The sequence below is a fragment of the Carya illinoinensis genome, chromosome 9 (genome assembly GCF_018687715.1).
Source record: "Carya illinoinensis cultivar Pawnee chromosome 9, C.illinoinensisPawnee_v1, whole genome shotgun sequence".
Classification (NCBI taxonomy): domain Eukaryota; kingdom Viridiplantae; phylum Streptophyta; class Magnoliopsida; order Fagales; family Juglandaceae; genus Carya; species Carya illinoinensis.
In genome coordinates this window covers 39,817,165-39,834,197 of record NC_056760.1, presented here as the reverse complement: position 1 = coordinate 39,834,197, position 17,033 = coordinate 39,817,165, and the positions used below count along the sequence as shown (strand labels likewise).

Below are 17,033 nucleotides of genomic sequence, written 5' to 3'. Positions count from 1 at the left end.
ATTTTGAGAGCGGATTGAGATGCTATTTGGATCGAATCAATTTCATTAATTTGAGCTAATTTATAATAAAATTTTAAGAATTCACGTTAAATTGAAACGTATCAGAATTGTCGAGTATTTTAATTAATCGAAGATAGATGATATACTAATCATTTTTTTTATTTTTTTTTATAAATTTATTTGAATGTATGGGGAATATCATTATCAATGACTTCTAGGGGAACATTGCTCGATGTATACATATTCTCTTGCAACAGAGTTGAACTAACTCACAAGATGGCATGCTTCGGTTCTGACGACTAAATGCACCAAAAAAAACAAATTGAACAGAATGCATATCCAATTTTAAAGGAAATGCACATTTTATCAATTTTTTTTTTAAATAGCAAAAATGTAAATATTACAACAGCCTACACTAATACAGGTCAACTCTTGTCAACCTCCCAATTCCCACGTCACACAAAGAATAACTGTACAAAGTACAAACAAAATAATTTTACAGCGTATAACAACGTGAGAATGGTCAAGAAATCAAACTTAAATCTTGCCTTGTTTCTAAGTGGGGCAGTGTTGATCGTCGCACTTCAGTATAGCCATCCGCTGGGACCTTGAGTAACCTTGCCTGTTATTAATGATATCAATATAAGTTCGGAGCCTATACCGGTCTGAGTTTGTGAGGGAGAACGGAGGATTGAGAATGAGGGACGGTGCTTCCACTAGAAGAAAGACTAACAAACGCACAGCTTTTGAGTACAATGCTGCCGCAGTTTCCATATTGCCCATGAGCTCCTCAACCTACAAAACATAAGAGACAACAATCCTCAGTGGGTAGTTCCAGAATACTTCAACACACACTATCACTCACCAAGTTTCAAAATTTTCAAGGGATCATTTAATGGTGTTTTCTTAAACAGTTTATTCAATATCCATACCATCTTCTATTCATAGTATATAGAGAGATAGGAGCTTCCCCTCCCCAAGAAATTGGCTGAGATCATTGTTTTGTAAGCTTGATTATTTAGGTAAGAGCATATTTCTCAAGATTTGAATTACCATGTCAGATTCATGCATTCCCTTTTGCATATATGTCTCTGATTTTCTTCACAGCACCATAGAAGGTCAGGGATAATTACACTTTGCATATTATATGTCATATTCGGTCGAGAAAGAAAGCATGAATCTCAAATGATAATCAGACAATTGTACGTGGACACAATAGTAGTAATTGGTCATTTTTCAGTAAAATCTGCCATCCTAAGATATGTCAACAGAGCATTCATTTCAAATTGCAAACATGATAAAGAATTTCATTTGAGACACATAGATAGCTAGTGTAGGAACTTCAGCTTGACACAACTGGTCATCCTACTCTGGAATTTTTAACCTAGCCTTGCCAACTAATTCGGTGAGTTGCTGAGGACTAAATGCAGGACTGTCAGCCATGGTCCAATTTGCTAGAGAAAGAAAAGAAAATACTCACGCCTCCACGCCTCCCAAAAGCAAGAGCAGATTCAAATATTGTTTCCATTGCATCTGGCATCTCTGTATTACCTGAAATCATGATGAAAAATATTTAGTCTTCAGACCCTTACACACCACAGATTGAAACCACAAGCATAGCTCCCTATATTTGCAACATAGACAAATAGAGATATAGAAGCACCCAAAGTCCCTCACATGGAAATAGATTCTGATAGCCAAAAAAACCTACCCATACCAAAGATGTGTATTTTTACTGCAATTACAGCCACTAACCCATAGGACCCTGATCCTAATCTATGGAGAAAATTTTGTTGGTACTATTTCATGTTAGCATGACATATACACATATAACACAATCTGTGTATGTATAAATGACTTGCGAGAGTGTCTTCACAGCACTCAGATCTAACAATTTCAAATTTAAAATTCAGAGGAGTCAAATACAGTAGGTTTAAAAAACAAGCATTATGATTCAGTCGTCAATGAAATGAAATTTATAAAAGGGTAAAAACAGAAGTGAAACGTATGATCTTATTACAAACATATGCACTAGTGTTGGCGGTAAAAGGAGAAAACAGAAGAGCTCCATACATCAATATCATCGAGTCATACCAGGTTCAATGGCCTTAGCAAGTCCTTCAGCATGTTCAACTTCCAGCAGAAACGCTTTCTCAATCTGAGGGGAGATATCCTCCAGCAATTGAGTGCTGCAAACATCAAGATGTACTTCTGTATCAGGACTACCATACTTCTTACTGGTGCTCCTATATCTCAGAGTTTCTTGGCTTGGACTTCCTTCCATAGCTGAGGCAGCTTGTGTATGGCATATATGCAAGGCTTGCTTCCAAATTGCAAGAAGTACAAACTGAATGGAGAATGCCTCTAATTGCCTATCTGCCTCAATCTTTTGAAAACAACAAATCTTGTTATAATTTGATGTCACAGACAATTGTTTTTGTTTTTTTATTACTTTTTTTTGCCCTGAGCAGGACAGACAAGTTAAATAAAACTTCCATTGGAAGAACAAACTCATGTAAATTGTGAGGCACGTCAGGAGTGCCAGACTAGCATCATAAGGTACAAGCACAATGCGGGACCAGGATTATATTTGTCCCATAACCAAATTATAATATTATGAGAATATAAACTATGCGTTGACCATCAAAGAATACTAAGCATGAAATATATTCTGCTACAATCATGCAGCACAGTAAATTTGCACCCAAGAAATTAAAATCCCCTCATCATACATGTTGACTCAACCCATGTCAGCTATCAAATCAATTTACCATCATGTATCTACTTGAAGCCTATTTTTTTTAATATTCCCATGGAGACTACATAAACACCACATGAGTCAAGTGCTTGGCTGACCAAGTGAAACAATAAAAAAGAATCAACATCTACCAAAGAAATAGATTGAAACCACTCAACCTTTCTTAGCAAACTGTCTAGTCTCCATATTCTTTTCCCCTTTCAAGCGTAAACATCCTATGTACTTGGGCAACACTGCCCTAGATCAAAAATCAAATTTTAACTTTAAAAAAAATGGACCACACCAGTTCCTGTTCCACCAAGAGACCATATATCTTTAACTCAGTGGCTGTGTAGACTGTAGAGAGTGAAAAAAAAAAAAAAAAAACTATTTATGGTTTATTACTTGATTTATCTACTAAATGCACTCTTGAGCTTCCCTACAGATTTGTAGAGACAATAGTAAAGAAACTGGCCAGATTGCACAAATGGGCACGCTATCGCTTACCTTTTCATTCAATAATTCTTTAATGGCAGATGCACAATGCTGTAATGACTTAATCCTCGTTGTGCAGTGAGTTGATGGCTGCTCTAAAGCATCTCCTATTTCCATTGATCCTTGTGAGGTCCCTGGAGCAGAGCTCTGACTTTCCAAGCTTCCAATTCGATCAATGTTACTAGTCGTTGTGCCAATGATTGGCATTGGGGCACTTACCGTGGTGTTCGTTCTAATAGATGCTTGGGGAGAATTCCCTGACTTGTATATAGAATGGCCTGGCTTGGAAGCACAAGCTGAGGAAGATGACACGTCCATTGGAGGTCCAGATACAATAACATAATCTTGATCGCTTAACTCTAGTGAATCCACGACTGCTGAAACCATGAAAATATGGGGAAAAAGGAAAAAAATCAGTCTTGCTTAGACATGCTGAATCTAGAGAAACCATATACATTTTGGTAACCAAAAAAGATGAGAGGAAAAAAAAAAATTAGGATTCTTGGTACCTCTTGATCGAGCGTTCGGAGATCTCAGGTCTGTGGATGTCAGAGGATCAGTTATTCTGTTTGAGGGTCTACGGCTATCCAACCTAGAACTAGTAGATTCCATATTATCTGTCACACTACCAAATCCCGAAGTCAGATTCACATCATTATTAGAATTGGCAGATACTGCTTCCCTTCTACCAACTTTTGTATCAAGAGAAAATCCATAAGTAGACTTCACTGAAGACCTCCTCCTTAAGGAGGATGGGCTCCCTTCAGGACCACTAGAATCATCATTTAGAAAGAAAGGCAGAGGTTCAGTTATTCTGTTTGAGGGTCTACGGCTATCCAACCTAGAACTAGTACTTTCCAAATTATCTGTGGCACTACCATATCCGGAAGTCAGATTCACATTGTTAGGGGGAGATGCTACTTCCCTTCTACCAAATTTCGTATCAGGAGAAAATCCATGAGTAGACTTCAGTGAAGACCTCCTCCTTAGGGATGGGCTCCCTTCAGGACCGCTAGAATCATCATCTAGCAAGAAAGGCAGACAATACTCTTGAAAATTTTCCTCCATATTTCTCACGGGATCAAAGTCACACACAGGGAATTCGTCCACTACTCTTGAAGACCTCCTACTCCTGCATGCCAGAAGATTTATTATTTAGAAACTGATAAATACATATAGACAAAACCATGAAGACCAAAACTGCGTCATTTACCCCAGTGATGCAGCTGGTTGTCTCTGAGAAAGATACGGGTGGTTAAAAAACTCTTCAAATGTTAATCTTTCAACTGTATATACAACAGAATAAAATTAGAAAATTCAAAATAAAAGGCAAATCTCTCATATTAGAATGCATAATACGTTGTTAGATAAGACAAAATTTTTGTATAGCTCTCGTATACCATTCCTTGCCAGATACCCCGAAAAAGACAGTTCTATTTACTGTTCCCCAGCTCAATAGTCTCAAGCAACCAATGCTATGCATTAGAAACTTTTAGGGTGGAGGACATTTATGAATCTAAATGTAAAAAGCCACCCAAAATTAGCATTCCCATGTGCCATGTGGTTTGCGATTGCAGGAATACGGTGAACATCTATTCCTCAACTTTTTCTAACCGATTAAATCAAAGCAATTTAAACTATGTGAATCTCAAATATCAAGGCAGATCTGAGGGCCCAAGTACATTGATATAAAGGAGGAGATATATTTGTTGGTAAATCATGAAAATCTCTTTGAAATCAAAGTAAAGGAATCATGGCATGACTACATTTCTTATAATATTTGGTTCATCAAAATTGGCAATTGCTAGAACTCGATTGACATTTTGAGGATTTTGAAGGAAACAATTTTAATTCCACAATAAGTTCCAAGAATGAATAAGAACCGCGCAAGTGAGTTGGTAATTCTATCACTCACATACGTCAATGCCATTTGACAATATATAAATATTGAAAAACATATACTGAGACTTTAGCAACTGATTATAGCCCGTTTCCTGTTTGGTACAATTGGGCATATCATACATATGCATCATGAGATATACCTGGATTACGGCGGAGCAATTTCTGGCACAAATCTTTGCAGTCAGAACTCAAATCTATATCTGGAGGGAATTGTAATTCATTTGATTTCATAATGTTCTGGAGCAACTGCACAACACAAGGTATTACAATAATTTTGGTTAAGATAGATTTGAAATAGTTTTTTTTTTTTTTTTTTTTTGGAGAAAAAGATAGATTTGAAATAGTGAAGACTAGTTTGACAACTTGCGGTTACGTAAAAACAAAAACAAAAAAAAAGGGTATGCAAAGAGCCTTGCGACAGGCTAAGAGGTGCGAAGAGCAGCGTAAAGTTCAGTAAAGGAAGTGCCATTCAGTACAATAGAAGAATCCCATAATACTAAAGTGTGGTAAAAGAAATCCCTAAACCCTTTCAGAGAACACTCCTTAGCCTCAAAACAGCGACTATTCATTTCGTTCCAGGTGCACCACATTAGACAAAGTGGCATCATTTTCCAAATATTTGCGATCTACCCCTTGCCCCGGATTCCTCTCCAACATGCCAAAAGTTCAATCACCTTTCTAGACATTACCCATGCCAAGCCTAGTCTTGTGAAGATGTGATCCCATAAAGCCGTAACTGCTTCGCAATGAAGGAGTAGATGATCTGCTGTCTCACTGTTGTGTTTGCACATAAAGCACCAATCTGTTAGGTAGAGGTCACGTCTTCTCAGTTTATCAATAGTCAGAATACTCCTATGGGATGCTAGCCAAACGAAGAAGGCCACCTTTAAAGGAGCCTTAGTCCTCCAAATGCACTTCCAAGGAAATGCAGTGGAGGGATGTGTCGAAAGTACCTTGTAAAAGGAACATACTAAGAAACGCTTGTTCCTTGTGGGCGACCAAAGCAGATAATCTTCTCATCAGCATGTAGATTCGACACTTGTAACACGCTGTAAAAATCAGCAATGTCTCCCAATTCCCAATCTTGTGCCGCTTGAGTAAATCTAACTGACCAATGAGTGAAGTTAGAGGAGCTGTCCATATTGTCAGCAACTGTGGCCTCCTTATCAAACACAATCCTGTACAGGGAAGGAAAAGTGATCTTTAGAGCCACCTCGCCACACCAAGTGTCGTGCCAGAAGCAAACTTGGTTGCCCCTTCCCACCGTCAGCCTGCAATTAGTAAATAAAACTTCCCAACCATTGTGTATAAATTTCCACAATCCTACACCATAAGCCCCTCTTACTGCATTGGAACACCAACCTCCCCATAAGCTCCCATATTTGATGTCGATAATTTCCCTCCAAAGGGCATCTCTTTCCCTATGGTATCTCCATAACTATTTATCAAGTAGGGCCTTATTGAAAATTCTTAAGTTGCAGAGCCCCAATCCGCCATTAGCCATAGGTGTGCATACCTTTTCCCATTTGATCAAATGGAATTTTTTCATGTCCTCCGAACTACCCCATAGGGAATCACGAAAGGTCTTTTCCAATCTATGAGCCACACCTGCAGGCAAGGGGAATAGGGAGAGAAAATATGCAGGAAGATTAGAAAGTGTGCTCTTAATAAGAGTGACTCTGCCACCTTTGGATAGATAGAGTCGCTTCCAACCCGCAAGTTTGCGTTCGATTTTCTCAACCACCCCATCCCACATAGTCTTGGATTTATGAGGGGCCCCCAAAGGGAGACCAAGATACTTCATGGGCAAGGATGACACCTTGCAGCCCAGAAAATCAGCCAATTCGCTTAGATTATCAACCTCTCCGACTTCAACAATTTCAGATTTTGTAAGATTCACCTTGAGTCTAGAGAGGGCTTCGAAATAGAGCAAAAGAGCCCTTAGGGAGCAAATCTGATCAAGGTCCGGCTCGCAAAAAATCAATGTGTCATCAACAAAGAGAAGATGGGAAATTGAGAGATTACCGTGGGTGGAGCCGCCAACCAAGAAGCCCGAGATGAAACCACCCTCCACCATTTCATACAACATTCTGCTTAAGACATCCATTACTAAGATGAAGAGAAGAGAAGATAAAAGGTCCCCTCGCCGCAAACCCCAGGAACTATTGAAAAAACCTTCAGGAGTGCCATTCACCAAGACAAAAAATTTAACAGTAGTGATACAATGTTTCATCCACTGGCACCACCTTTTCCCAAAGCCGTATCTGCCAAGTATATACATCAAGAAGTCCCAATTTACATGATCGAAAGCTTTCTCCATATCCAACTTGCATAAAATACCTAGAGTGCCGGCTTTAACCCGACTTTCCAGACATTCATTAGCAATAAGGACGGAGGCAAGAATTTGTCTACCTTTCACAAAGGCATTTTGGGACTTCGATATAATCTTCCCCATAACTGCGCTCATCCACTAGGCTAACACTTTGGAAATAATTTTGTAGACCCCACTCACCAAGCTAATGGGGCAAAAGTCCTGCACCTCTATAGACCTTGCCCTTTTTGGAATAAGGGCGATAAAAGGGGCATTGAGACTTTTCTCAAATTTCAAAAAAGAGTGAAATTCGAGAAATAACCTCATAATATCCTCTTTGACGATGTCCTAACTAGCTTGAAAGAAAGCCATAGTGAAACCATCGGGGCCTGGGGCCTAGTCTTTTTCCATCCCTTTTAGAACTTAAGCACCTCCTCCTCTTCAAACGGCCTTTCCAACCACGCTGCACTTGATGCATCAATAGAGTCGAAAGTCAACCCATCTACCTTCGGCCGCTAGGGGTGTTGCTCTTTAAGAAGCTGTTCATGAAAGTGAACAATGTGTTCCTTGATGGCTACCCTATTAGAGATAATCCTCCCTTCGGAATGTAGAACCTCGATGACGTTGGTTTGTCGATGAGAGTTAGCAACACGATGGAAGAATTTAGTGCACTTATCCCCTTCTTTCAACCAAAGGGCCCGTGATTTTTTTCTCTAGAATATCTCCTCCAAAAGCGTGATTGTTTCCAATTCAGCTACTACCACCGTTTTCCTTTCCTTCTCATCAGCCGTGAGGGCCCCAGTCACTTCTTTATCCTCGAATCGCTGCAGTTCCTGAAAAAAAGTGTATCTTCGATCATTTAGGTTTCCATATTCCATGTCCTCAAATCTTTTTTCAAGGTTTTAAGTTTTCCGACTAAAACAAAACTGGGGGTCCCCGAAATCTGATAGGAGGACCACCAAGATCTGATTTTTTCCATAAATCCCTCCGCCTTCAACCACATATTCTTGAATTTGAAGCATCACTGCCCCTCATGAAGACCCACGCAGTCCAACAAAAGTGGAAAGTGATCCGAGCAAAGCCTAGGGAGGCGTTTCTGACAAAGGGTGGGGAAATGTGTCTCCCAGGAGGGGTAGACAATAAGGCTTTGTTTGGTTAGCCAACCTAACTCAACTCAACTCATCTAATCATTACAATTTTTCCAACTTCCAACACAAAATATAATAAATAATTCAACATTTTCAAATCACAATTCAACTTTTTCAAATTCCAAAATAATAATAATATTAAAAAATAATATTTTAAACTTTCATCTCAACTCAACCCACTGTCCAAACCGGCCCTAAATCTGTCCAGGCGAGACCATGCCCTCCTGTTTGACCAAATGTAGTAATCCCCGCTAGGGGAAAATCAATCAAGTCCAGCTCAAAGATTAAGGCTGAAAAATCAGTCATGGCTGACCCCGAGTTTGAGACCCCCGAATTTTCACTCGAGAACTGAGTACTATTGAAATCACCTCCAATGCACCAAGGGCCCTCCGACCAACTACACAAACCAGCAATCTTGTCCCAAAGAAGCTTCCTATTGTTGTCATTATTCGGGCCATAAACGCCTGCAAAGCCCCACCCGAACCCGTCCTCCAAAGACTTGAAGGAACATGAAACCACGAACTCACCAATGGATTCTTCCACCAAATCGACGACTCCCTTGTCCCACATCACAATAATGCCACATGATGCGCCCTTGGAAAGCAGGCTAGTCCATCCCGCATAAGCACAATTCCATAAACTTCTAATAATTTTCCTATCCACATACTTCAATTTGGTCTCCTGTAAACAAATGATGTCAGGCTTCCAATCCCGGATTAAGTTCTTCACTCTAAGGCGTTTGTTCGGGTTATTTGAACCCCGAACATTCCATGAAAGGATCTTGGGCTTCATGGATCCCCTAAGTTCACCCTATCGATAATCCTCTCCCTACTAGTGCTTCCTTCCCGAGAGCCATAATTTACGGAGCATGAATCTCTTTTTAATTCCCTTTCTCTTTTGATGGCGGATCGAAGAGTATGAGACTGCTCTGCTGCAATGGCTATGAAAAGCACTGTCAGTTGGTCCTCGAAGCCGACGCAAGAGATCCCTACGCAATGCCGAATGTCTTCTACCTTCTTTAGCACCCAATCTATCTGTGGGTCAGACCATGGTAGTGCTGGGGGCAGCGAACAAATGGGACTGGGATCGTCCCCCTCGTTCCCCATTTCAGTGAAAGGCACTAGATGACCTGACCCTAGTTCTTCCGCCTCTTCGGAGCCAAGTTCTACCTCTTCCTCAACTGTACAAAGAATCCTAAAAGGAAACTCGGAAGCTTTAATCAAGGAGGGGGCTGCGCAGACCACTGGAAGGGTGTGGACTTCATCCCGGGAAAACAAGTGGCAAGCCAGGGGCTCCATTGGACAGATCGGTCCTTTCTGTGCCGGCGTTGGGCCTCCGAAAGCGTGAGACAACGGTGACGTCGTTTTCCTCTCCAAACAGCTCTATCGAAGACGTAGCTGACGCTGTCGTGCCCATAAGCCGCATACCGTTGATGCCAGTAGGTTCGCCGGGGTCCGTCGACAGTGTCTGTGATGCTAGCAAGGTTGCCGGCTAGGTTTGGCTACTCGCACCTGAGGGGGAGGCTCAAAACCTAGGTGAAGAGGGTCCGTATGTTGTTGGCTTGACTTGGGAGGTGGGTTGCCGAGTCACAGGCCCAACCCGAGTAGAAGAGCCGACCTGAGAGGTGGCTCGAGACCGAGGGCTTAAAGCCCAAGAGTGTGGGCTCCAAGCTCGTGAGTGAGGGGGCTGAGGGCTTGCTAGCTTGACTTGGGAGGAGGCCCAACCCGTGTAGAAGAGCCGGCCTGAGACTGAGGGCTTAAAGCCCGAGAGAGTGGGCTCAAAGCCCGTGAGTGGGGCTAAGGGCTTTTAAGCCTCTGAGGGCTCGAAGGCCCATTGAGCCCAGTGCCTATCAAAGGCCCGTTTGGCCCGTTGCCTTCTCTTTTCTCTGCCCTTGCAGAGGTCTTCCATCCCATTTTGGGAAAAAAATTCTTCTAAGGTTTTCAGGAGTGAAGCAGACGTAAACTCAGTGGCCTCCCTGCCTAGTCCCATCGCCATACTCAAATCCATATCTACTTTATTCATTAGAATAGCAACTTCCTGAAGTACACCCGAAAGTTTAGTATTGACATCCTAGAACGCCCCTTATATTTCTCCTAGCTTTGTATCTCTATTAGAAAGCCCCTAAAAGTCCGTTGGGCATTGACCAAACTTCCATTCCATCGACTCCATGGCAGAGCTGCACTCTGCTGTAGCAACAGACAAGGCCGCGGCGTAAGAAACCGAGGGCATTGCATTCGGCCCAAAACCAAGCTCCCCAACCCGATTCAGGGAACCCTCAAAGTGCAACACCGCAAGTTCAGCCACTTTTTTGAGGTTGTAGGCAAACCCCTCCCAGCCACAACTCTTAACACCTTCAGGGATGATCAAAGAGCCTCTTCTCTTGCCATTGATGAACTCCTCCAGTTGAAGGTAACAGCCCCTAGCATTTCTAAGTAGATGAAGGGTGAGAATCCCATTACCCACCCTCAGCTTTTTGAAGAAGTTCTCACGCCACCTAGTCTCGGTGGCTTCCACCACCATTTTCACCACCCATGAGGCCGCCGCCCCGTTTATGAGGAGGAAAAGAGCCATACATCTACTTTTCTCAAGAATACTAAAACAGGTAACACCCACCTTAGAGAAGACGAAGGTTTTTTTATTCCACCGTAAATTGCCTAATACCCTCCATCGCAGATGAGCAGGGAAGATAAAGAGAAGGGGAGGGAAGAAAGAAAAGGGAAGAAGGTGGGGAGGGGAGGGAAAGGTAACAGGGAGCGATGGGGAATCAACTCCAGCGAGGGGTGCCGGAGTGAAGGTTGGTTGCATGCATGCAAGCACGATGGACAATAATTTTAGGAGAAACAATCAACAGTATTGTGGATCTTTCCAAATTACTACTAATAATTTTTCATAGAAGTTTTTATGCTTTGACATGGAGATCAACCGACGAGTTACCATTGAAAGAGATGCCATCATGGAACATACCTCAAAATCAAGTATGTAAACAAAGCAGTGAAAATTATTTTTGTCTGGTTTAGTATTGAGAAAGTGAGTGAATCAAGATTCTTGTAAGAAATCTGCAGTAGACTATTTTGCAATGCATAGATTGCAGCAGCAAGTCCTAAAAACACAACTATAACGACCTAAGGAAGGCCTAAGCTACTTTTGGGTTCATATTCCAAAAGGACTAGTTAATGTTCCAACTAAGATCCCTTGGAATCATTGTAAAGGGCTTGAACTTCTCCCTCCTAACCAATGTGGGATCCCATTCACTACCTTCCTATATACAATCCGAAATATTTTTTTATCAGTAAATAAAATTTTTATTAAAATAGGCGAAGCCAAGTACGTGGGACCTATACAAGAGCAATACATATGCATGAGTGTCTTAAGATACAAGGAAATCATGTACATTCATTCCATTAAAGCCTATACAATCAACTAATGGAATAAAATATTAAGAAAAAAAGTTCTAATCTCATCTAATGTTCGTTCACGATCCTCAAAACTCCGATCATTGCTCTCCATCTACATGCACCACCATAAACAGATCGATATCATCTTCCACATAGCTGCAATTTCAGAGCAACCCCGGATGCCTAGCCAAAAAGTCAACGACCCTTCATGGCATCACCCAATGGGTGAGCCCCACCCTAGCAAAGATATCATTCCACAAGCTCATGGCTACATCACAATGCAATAATAGATGATCCATCGACTCCCCAATACAATCCAAACTATTACAATCTTCTCCCCTTTTTTATCGTTAAACAAAATTTTATTGGTCATAAGAATCTCCTCCACTTAAATTCTAGAGGTCTTTGTCAAGTCATTCCATTATAGGTGACACTACTCAAGTCCCACACTTTATATGAGAATCTTCGGATCGACTCTAATACCATTTATAACGACCTAATAAAGGCCCAAACCACATATAGAGTTATGCTCCAAACGAATAGTCAATCTAATTGGAGTCCTTTGGAATCATTATAAAGGGCTTAAACTCCACACCCCCCCCCCCCCCCCCCCCAAAAAAAAAAATAGGGAAGCTCATTCACCACGTTCCTTTTTTTTTTTTTTTTTTTTATTGGCACCTGGTGTCTGGGAATAACATTCCAACTAATTATGAGGGTGCATAGGGTTTCTCGCAAGGGAATTCAAGGGAAAACCCCCCTAATCCGATCATCCCAGAGATTGTTTGCACCCACTAGAATTCAAACCTTCCTATACGCAATCTAGGGTATTACAAAAGTTTTAGGTAAGGTAAACACCATGCAAAACCAGATTTGGTAGAAGGTGCTCAAACCTGTATTTGATTGTTTCCAGTAAATGGAGTTTTTCCAGTAACAAGTTGAAATAAGATCGCACCAACACTCCAGAGATCTGCCTGCTTAGACAGTTCAATTTTAATGGGAAGAAACCTGAAATAATTTGCAAATACCTGACCAATGAAAAGAGCAAAAGTCACCTTTGCATCATACTTTTGAAGTTGCATTATCTCTGGTGCCATGTAAAGTGGAGAACCACACAATGTTTCTGCAAGGCCTCTAGGTTGCAAAGATCTGCAAAAGGAAATCAGAAATGCCTGAACATTGAAAAGTCTAAGAGAGAGGATCTAGGATGAACCACCACGGAAAAATTCCAAGCGTCAAATTTCCAAAGAATTTATACATTATGAAACGTTTGACAACCTACTGTTGGTGAAAGTGTCAGGCGCACTTAAGCGCAAGCACCACCTATAGCCTAGGTACAAAGTGCAAGCATGCACTGAATTGAAAGTAAAGAACACGTTTTTTTTTTTGATAGATAGATAACTCAATTGTTATTTTCCAACTAATTAAATAAAACTTAGGCATAACATCTTAAATAATTCTTTTGTGCTTTACAAAATATACACAAGCATGATATTTGATAGCAATCAAATTAAAAGACAAGATTGAATCAAAATATACCTAGAAGGCAACAATCAAAAACAACAAAAGAATTGTAGGCATTGACTTTTATGCTAACACACTAATAAAATTAATCCTATAAGCATAGGACTACCATTGTTTTTTTCTATTGGCACCAGGCGTCTGGGACAAAGTCATGACTATCCTGAGGGTGCACAGACCCTTGGCAAAGAGTTTTCCACAAGTGCACCTTGGATAATTCAAGGGAAAACTCTCCTATTCCGAGGACCACAAGAGTGTGAATGCGGAGTTTTGAACCTAGGACATCTGGTTTATATGGCTCACTCCACTACGCCACCCATTGGGGTTGCATACGGCTATCATTGATATCACAAGATGTGTAATCTTCATCATCTTCCTCATCTAAAATAATGATCCATACAAACAATACTAGTTAAAACTGACATTTTCTATAATTCTTTCAAAAAACTACCAAAGTGCATTTTAGGTTTACTAAAAAAGCACACTTAATGCATGATTTTGGTAAGCAAAGTACTTCGGCATTCTGTGCTTATGCGTGCTTTTACCAATTCTATGACAGTCACAACTTCCCCATGTCATTTCTTGTCAACATGCATACCCCAAGATGAAGCAAAGGGTATATAGGTAAAAACAGTGCACTTAGCCTTTTAAGGAAAACAAAACAACACAATTTGGATCCCCTATAAACAAGAGATGGAGAGGGAAGATCACAAGTTCAATCCTAAACAGGTGCATGGGTTCTAGTTATCTAAAAAAATTTTTAAAATCATATCTAATTAGAGCATTCCTCACAATCTAAACATGAGAGCCCATGAAAGCACTAAACAGCAAAGGCACCAAAAGATAGGGGATTTTAAGCGCATTATCAAAGATATGATTTGATTTTACCTTGCAAATCCAAAATCTGCAATCTTCAAAACTGAATTATTGTCACTAGTGGAGAGGAGGAGATTCTGTTCAAAAAATTATACACATTACAAATGGATTAAAACGTTGAGAAAACCTTTCAGCAGCAACAATATTACAACATATCAAACAATTCCTTTCAGTTATGTTGTTCAGGAATTTAATTACAACAAAAAGCAGAAAACAAAAACTCTGCCACGGGCTTGCTTCCTGCCTTATAGAAATGACTACTATATAGATAACCACATATGCATCAGAATCATAACTTAAAACAGAAAATTAACCAGACCTGTGGCTTTAAATCCCGATGTATAAGACTATTTTCACGTAGAATTTGTAGACCAGCCACTGTAAAATACAAAACCTTCCAACATCAATTATTGCTGAACTTTCTTTTAGGTCATACACTGCTGATTAATTGAGGATACCTAAAAAAATCAAGAGTCGGCCAGGCAAAGCTCAATACGTACCTAGTTGCTGCATGAATTGCTTTGCAGTGGCTTCTGGGACTCTTCCCTGGCGTTGTATGTAAATGGAAAGATCACCCCCTCTGCAGTACTCAAGTACAAGGTGTATCTTCCCAGGAACCTATTGAAGCAACATCAGGTAAAAATTTAGTTAAAAAGGAAAAATCACACTTTCCTCACAAATTAGTTTTGGGAAAATTCACTCCTAGATTCTAGATAGATGGCACTACTAGTTGAAACACACCCTCAAATAGAATATCTTTCACTTGCTGAAATTGCAAAAAAGAAAAACTCCAAATCGCACTAAGCAAATACTCTATTATCTATAGATGGACTCAATTAAAGGCAAGAGGCATTATTGTAACTAAGTGGACTATTAATCAGTTCAACCCAGTCAGGCCAAGTGATTTGAACTTCACATGGTGATTGCAACTTCCTAAATAATCCTTTGTTTTCCAAGCGGTCCTGAATTTTTTTTTCTTGAAGTTCTACCCTCAGTTTGATTGATGAAAAAAGCAAATATTGAAAGAAACAAGTTCAAATAAGAGTCCTTTGTTTTGGTTTCCCATAATTAATTCGCAAGTTGAATAAGCTCAAAGGTTGCATTACCCTCTGTCGAGTAAAATCAGCCTTCTCATTCTCAAGTATAAACATCGAAAATCTATTTTCAAGATTTTGACGTTTTGACCTCGTATTTCCTAAATTTCTCAGAACTACGCAAAGCCTCAGGCTATAGTGCTGTCTACTACATTCATTTTAGTTTTCTACCCATTGCCGTGATAACCTAGACACATAAGGAGAAAATATAGAACAAAACAAACTTGAAAGTTAGACCAGGAACTCTTTTCCTGGAAAACCCCAGTGGCTATTTTACCAAAGGTCCAACGACTATCTTCTCACACCAACTTAAAAAAAAAAAATCCTACATAAACTTTTCACAGAAATTTAAAGAAACAAAGGTTTATTAAGTAAACAACACGACTCACCTATCAAAAAAAAATTAAGTAAACAACACGACTCAGTTAAATGTTTCGTATGAATGAGGAAAATTGAAGGGCAAGAAACTTTAAGAAAAAAAGGTTCTTCAACTTTCCTCCATTTTCTCCGCAACCAAACAATCAGATTTAAAGCAACTAAGAAAAATATAATCAAGCTATAAAATAAATAAAGTTTTACACAAACCTCAATAATATCGTGGAGGCGAATAATATTCGGGTGGTTAATCCGCTTGAGGATGAAAATCTCAGACATGAGACTCTCTTGTAATTTCTTGTTGAGCCGGCCCGTAGCTATCTCCTTGATCGCCACCTCGGTTCCATGTACCCGGTGCCTCGCGTGCCAAACCACAGAGAAGGACCCAGACCCGATTTGCCGGCCCACCTGGTACTCCCCGACGAACCTAACCCTACCAGTAGCCTGAGCCATTCTCGAAGCTGAAAAACCCTAGACTCCGAACCCGAGACCAGCTCCGAAAACCGCAATTCAACGTCCCAGACGGATTCGCCGAACTCTGGAAACGGATCTTCCGCTATTCGACCCGAATATTTAGGCTCTGCTTTATCTGGACGAATTGATGAACAAGGAGAGGCGTACAGCAGAGAAGAAGAGGAGATGAGAGAGACAGATTAAGGCAATGCGTGTGTCCGTTAGATATTAATTATTTGGATTAAATTAATTAGGTTTTAATTTTTCCGTTTAGGATTTCAATTAAGGAAGCGTAATTGAGATCAGTGTTGATGATTAGATCAGAGTCTTCGAGTACGGACATACAATAAGGAGTTTGAAACTCGAATTTAGCGCAGCTACAAGGTAACTGGCCGAAGGGAAATAATGGTAGCCTGTGGTTGATTCTATGGTTATAGCCAGACGTCTGCTTGTGATTTGTTTGCTTTCTCTCTTTCTTGGTTAGGTCATCATCGGGTCGGGTGGGGGCCATGTTCAATAATCTTGTCATTGGCCTGGATGACGAAGATACCCTTTTACCATCATACAAAGTATTTCTTGTCAGAGTAAATATAAATATTGCATAATTTTTATTTTTAAATAAAAATTAAGATTTATTATTAAAAAATTAATATTTTATATAAATTTCATATTTACTTTTTTTTTTATATACAGTAGTTGCATACTCTAAAATTATAAATATAAATTTTC

At 40.1% G+C, this 17,033-nt stretch overlaps 1 protein-coding gene across 3 annotated transcripts; it reads right to left on the bottom strand.

The window, feature by feature from the left end:
* Positions 1–322: 322 nt before the first annotated feature.
* LOC122276156 (serine/threonine-protein kinase ATG1c) lies at positions 323–16,644 on the bottom strand. Of its 3 annotated transcripts, none has more exons than XM_043085682.1 (13): positions 16,062–16,644; positions 14,883–15,000; positions 14,702–14,760; positions 14,395–14,459; positions 13,041–13,134; positions 12,879–12,959; positions 5,275–5,380; positions 4,446–4,518; positions 3,742–4,364; positions 3,245–3,606; positions 2,095–2,386; positions 1,481–1,551; positions 323–795 (listed from the first exon to the last, which is right to left on the bottom strand). In XM_043085682.1, the coding sequence occupies exons 1-13, from the start codon at positions 16,302–16,304 to the stop codon at positions 556–558; spliced, it is 2,427 nt and encodes an 808-aa protein (XP_042941616.1). In that variant the 5' UTR covers positions 16,305–16,644; the 3' UTR covers positions 323–555. The 3 variants fall into 3 exon arrangements, with proteins under 3 accessions (XP_042941616.1, XP_042941614.1, XP_042941617.1); XM_043085680.1 differs by having other exon boundaries at positions 3,245–3,609; positions 16,062–16,641; XM_043085683.1 differs by lacking the exon at positions 12,879–12,959 and having other exon boundaries at positions 3,245–3,609; positions 16,062–16,642.
* Between the last annotated feature and the right edge of the window lie 389 nt (positions 16,645–17,033).